Source organism: Octopus bimaculoides, chromosome 8, assembly GCF_001194135.2.
Source record: "Octopus bimaculoides isolate UCB-OBI-ISO-001 chromosome 8, ASM119413v2, whole genome shotgun sequence".
In the NCBI taxonomy this organism is placed as follows: domain Eukaryota; kingdom Metazoa; phylum Mollusca; class Cephalopoda; order Octopoda; family Octopodidae; genus Octopus; species Octopus bimaculoides.
The window spans coordinates 41330517-41335849 of NC_068988.1; the positions used below are offsets into that span (position 1 = coordinate 41330517).

A 5333-nucleotide genomic window follows, 5' to 3' on the forward strand; every position below is an offset into this window, starting at 1 on the left:
GGTAAAAACCAACCTTTTCTTTTTAATTCCTTTCGAAACAAATGTTTTAAATCTTACTCAATTCCTGAAGAATATCACATTGTTGCAAAAAAATGTATTTTAGCTACCATATACTGAATTTTCAGAATCATTTCTTTCGTTCAACCGAAAAGTACTCTTACGAATATGCCCTCTAAATTATTTCGGTCACGGTTTATCATAGACACTATGTATCTGTTTAAAATTGTTTATTTGCTCCTATTTTACCTGCCACAAATACCATTCTTTAACCATAGTTCTGTACTTTATTTTTTGTGAAACAATTTCTACCTATCCATTTTTTTAGTACTTAGTAACTACCCTATATTGACCTCCCTTGTTACAAGGTAATAGAGGTCATATTCCACCAGCTTCACGTAATCACTCATTACTCATGTTAATAAAATACCAGTAAGATATTCGTGTACATGAACAAGAGAAATCTATAGATCTGTCAGTTTTACTGTTGTTTTTATTTCTGTTTTATATTTGTATCTAGCGTTATAACTATTTTGACGTTCCATGATTTTATAACCTACTTCCATCGAGGGCAACTGGGTTTTTCAACGCCAGGTTGATAAATTGATACAATTAATAAATAGAAATCAAGAAATTTGTGTTGGTCTCTCACGGACGGAGCACTTCACCCTTAACATCAGGTTTATCCTTTCACAGTATATGAACTTACCAGTTAATATAACCCAGGTGAAGATCTTTATATTGACCAACTTACCTAAATCCGCTAACTTTGATAAAAATGTTATTACTTACTGGCGGTATACTTAAAGAAATATTATTTCCTCTAAATTAATGGAGAATCTTTAAGTTTTGTTGCAGAACCTTAAAGAAACGTACAGAAATTTATGAACAAAATTAAAAGTTTGCAAATTGAAATAATATTAATCACGAAGCATGCTTCCCCTAATGAAGTTAACGTCAATATGTATATATAAAACCGAACATTTAGTTTGTCTTTTTATTATAACATCATAAACTACACAAAATTTACACGTGTTTCACTAGCAAATACAAATAGGTTGTGTATAGGTTGATAAATGCATAATCACATTGAACTCGTACACGTCGAAAGTTCTTAAATTCCTGCCTTCATGGTTCGAACTTTGAAGAGTACTGAATAACGTCTAGTATTCCATTGGTTTCTGAAAATTTGGTTTTTGCCATCATCATTTTAACTCCATTTCCCATGTAGATATGGGTTAGACAAATTGCCATGGTCCAAGCCATTTCGTATTGTGAACTACTGCTTCTAAAGACCGATATGTTGCTAGTAGTCATCATTTGGTTTGGTTTCTAAGCCTTGATACCCTTGCTATTGAACACCACTTCACAAAGTGCACTAGATACATTTCTTGTGGCAGCATCACTAGAGAAGATGAATAGACTTCAAAATATGTTAAACGAGGATGTTGCTACTCTACCTTTTAGAAAAAAAAAGTAAGGTCACTGGGTAATGAAGTCCTTGCTATGCTCTTTGAAAAAATACAAAAATCATTTAACCATAGATTTGTTTTTGATTAAGAGTTCACCTTGAGGTAAACAATAACTCTGAACCTTGTAAAATGTGTAGTCCTATACTAAGTATTCATTTTGATAAGTATGTTTTTATATATATGGGTCTATGGCATAGACTCTATGCCATTATTAATCTTGTAGATGTCATAAAATGATTGCTAAACAAAACAGCATTTTACAGGCTTTCTTATAGCAGCATAGAGATCGTATCATTGATTAAAGTTTTCTGCTACATATTAAAATCTGTTGATGTTGCAAAATTATGAAAAGTTTTGATTGAAAAACTAACACATTAAGTATAGTACATGTGAATGTCATATGCAGGTCTTGCTCTGTTAAATAGAAATGAAGGGGTTTTTTTTGTGTGTGTGTGTTATAATTTACAGTTCCTCATTTTATTAGTTATGAATTTAAGACTGTTACTGAAATTTGTTTAACCCTTTGCTCAGCAGGTACTTTTTCACTTACCCTAGCAGCCGAAAAACAGTCCCCCATTTCCTTCTATAAGACCTTAGTTAATAAACATTTCAGACTTATTTATTGGCTACCTTACCCTCTGTAATTGTCAGTTTTGTATCGTCATTGTAGGGTGACGTCAGTGTTGTGCTGAGTAAATTGTATACATCTCACTAATACATTTTTCCTATTTTGGTATCATCCCTGATTTAGAATTATACCTGATACTCTTGCTTGTAATTAACAATAGAAAAGTGTGTTGCTTCTTGCGACTCTAGTTCAGGCACAGGCTCTCATCATCAGGGATGCTACACTATTAAAAAAAAAAATGCAAGTTTTTCATGCTACATACAGAAGTTTGTCCATGACTGCTCTAGGTATTTGCATTCTGTTTACTTTGATTTCAACATTTTTTCTCTTTTTTTTTTTAGATGTATCATTTTATAACATTTTCTAATACCTTTTTTTTGTAAAATCTTGTTTTCAGGTGAGGCAGTTTGCAACATCTTCCTTGAGACACAAACTTGTAAAGGTATTTATTTCATTATTATTATTTCTGGTTACAGTTTTTCTTTCTTCTAGACTCTCTGAAATAACTATCAGTTCTTCTGGGCTGGCTCCATGTCATCTCTTATCAACAAAACCTATGACCATCCTGCCTTCTTTTTTTAATCCCTTGTAATAAGCATTCATTCCAGCACCACATAAAAGGGCTGTGAAAGAGCAGTTGTGTCAGTGTCATATAAAAAGTGCCCATGCTGGCATTTTGTAAAAAACACCCAGTACACTCTATAAAGTGATTGGCATTAGGAAGGGCATCTAACTATAGAAACCATGCCAAACCAGACGACTGGAGTCTGATGCAGCCCTCTGGCTTGTCAGCTCCTAGCAAACTGTCCAACCCATGCCAGCATGGAAACAGATTGTCAATGATGATGATGATGATGATGATGATGATGTAGCATATCTAAACATACTTTATCTAATATAAATGTCATGACCTGCAATTTCTTTTCTGAGTAGAGTGATTGTATTAAAAACACTGGATCATGATGATGATATAAGTTACAAGCGGCAAAGCAGTGCACTTGACCTCTTCTGGCTATCCCCTATTGAAGAGATTATGTTGACTAAAGCCCTGCTTAAATGCTTACAATGAAGACACATAGCTTAGTGATTAGGGTTTTCAGCACATAATTACAGGATTATGAGTTCAATTCCCAGCAGCACATTGTATCCTTGAGCAAGGCATTTTATTTTACATTGCTCGAGTTCACTCAGCTGGCAAAAATGAGTCGTGCCTGTATTTCAAAGAGCCACATACTGAATCTCCCTAAGAGCTATGTTAAGTGTATGCTGTTAGGGATGAGATGACCAAAAGTTTTTTTAGTGTATGGCATTTGATCTATCATATCCCTGAAAAGTTAGTCTCTTCCATGTGTGCATTTTTTGCTTGTGTTTGTTGTTTAACAGGTGGTTTTTGTTTTGCAGATTGTTATAACTCTTATACAAGTAAAACCAGTTACAAGTTCTTTCCTTCTTTGCTGGAATTTAGTGGGTTATAATTTATTAGTCTTGTACTCAAGGCCTAAATCACAATTACAGTTACAACGTACACCTGTCTGTGGTATGCTCAGCCACTTGCATGTTAATTTCATGAGCAAGCTGTTGCATTGATCCGATCAACTGGAACCCTCACCATTGTAACCAACAGAGTGCCAGTTAGCCTAAACGCTTGCAGGTAAAGTTGATAAACTTTGCTACTGGTTATAATATTGAACTGGACAGCCTTTTAGGCCTACAATTTTCCTCTACTATTTCTGATTCTTAAGAACTGTGACTGAAGGGAATCAATCACTGGATAATATGCATTATTTCAATGAGCCCTTGCACAAATAAATATTGAAGTACTGAACTCTCAATGTGTTCTTACAATTTAATGATTTTGATTTTTCTGTTTTATGTTCTTTTTACTGCGAGTTTGTAATCTTAATTTATACTGATTTATAACTTTGCAGGCCCCTGTGCAAGTATTTGGCATTGAAGGCCGATATGCCACAGCTCTCTACTCTGCTGCAACAAAAGAGAACAAGCTTGATCTTGTACAGAAAGATCTTACTGCACTCAAGGTAAATCCTTAATAACATGAAATTTATATTAAAATGATATATTTCTTAGATTTTCATAGTTAGATCCTTTTATTATATCTGTCTCTAAAGGCAACGAATGGCAGAATTTTTAAAGCATCAAACAAAATGCTTAGAAGCATTTCTTCACATTCTTTACATTCTTAGTTGTCATTCTAATAAGAACACTGTTGCCTCTCATCATTTTGAGGTTGATAAAATAAGTATATGTTGGACACTAGGGTCAATGTAATTGACTTATCTCTTCTTCTCTAAAACTGCTGGACTTATGTCTAAATTTGAAATTTATATTAGTCTGTTTTTGCCAAACTACTTGATTACAGAGGACATAAACAAAACAGTGCTGGTTGTCGCATTGAAACCAAACACAAAGACACTTATGTACGTAAATGAGGGTGTGTGCCTGTGTGGTTCTGGCTCATCCCCAACAGTATAAACACTTGGTTGGTGTCTTCACCTATGGCTGCAGATTGACCAGTACCTTGTGACTGGAATTTGGTTGATAGAAATTGGAAGCAATCTCTTGTATACATATACGTATATTAATTACTTGTAGGGACACTGTATGTACCAGCTGCCAGGAATGTGTTAAATATGGAGAATTGGTATATCCAATAGTGTTACGCTGCTATATTTTGTAGCTATTTAAGCAATGAGTTCATGGATGGTTGATGGGTTGGATATGGTACTGAATAAAGAAGAGCAACAACTCTTGAGATATGCATATACACCCATTATCTAGTTTTCCAGCTTCAATCAAATTGTTTACATTAGATGTATTTGAATATGAAGCAGTGTAACAAATTAGTGCCTGCTATAATTTCTACAGAAAATCTGTAGAGATAATCTTAAAAGTGATGTATGTGTGTATATCTGGCATTAGGAAGGGCATCTAGCCATAGAGATCTTGCTAAGCAGACAATGAAGACCAACATAGACCTCAGACCAGTAAAATCTGCCAACTCATGCTAGGGTAGGACACAAATATTGATTAATGATGATATGTTCCTCTTGTCCTTACACAAGCATAGTATTTGTAAAAAAAGAGTAAAGCCCTCATACAAAGTGTGAAGAATTACTGGAAATATTACCTTTACTTGGAAACAAGTGGGTTTGTATAAAAAAAAAACAATGACATGGCATGTGGGAAGAAGCTTGGTTCCCAACCGCACAGTTCCA

At 34.3% G+C, this 5333-nt stretch overlaps 1 protein-coding gene across 1 annotated transcript in view; it reads left to right on the forward strand.

The window, feature by feature from the left end:
• The window catches only part of LOC106869222 (ATP synthase subunit O, mitochondrial), an 11453-nt gene that overhangs the window by 678 nt on the left and 5442 nt on the right, over positions 1-5333 (forward strand). Inside the window, exons 2-3 of the mRNA XM_052969846.1 lie at positions 2495-2539; positions 4026-4145. Coding sequence (XP_052825806.1) covers positions 2495-2539; positions 4026-4145 — 165 coding nt within the window. The remainder of the gene's footprint in view (positions 1-2494; positions 2540-4025; positions 4146-5333) is intronic.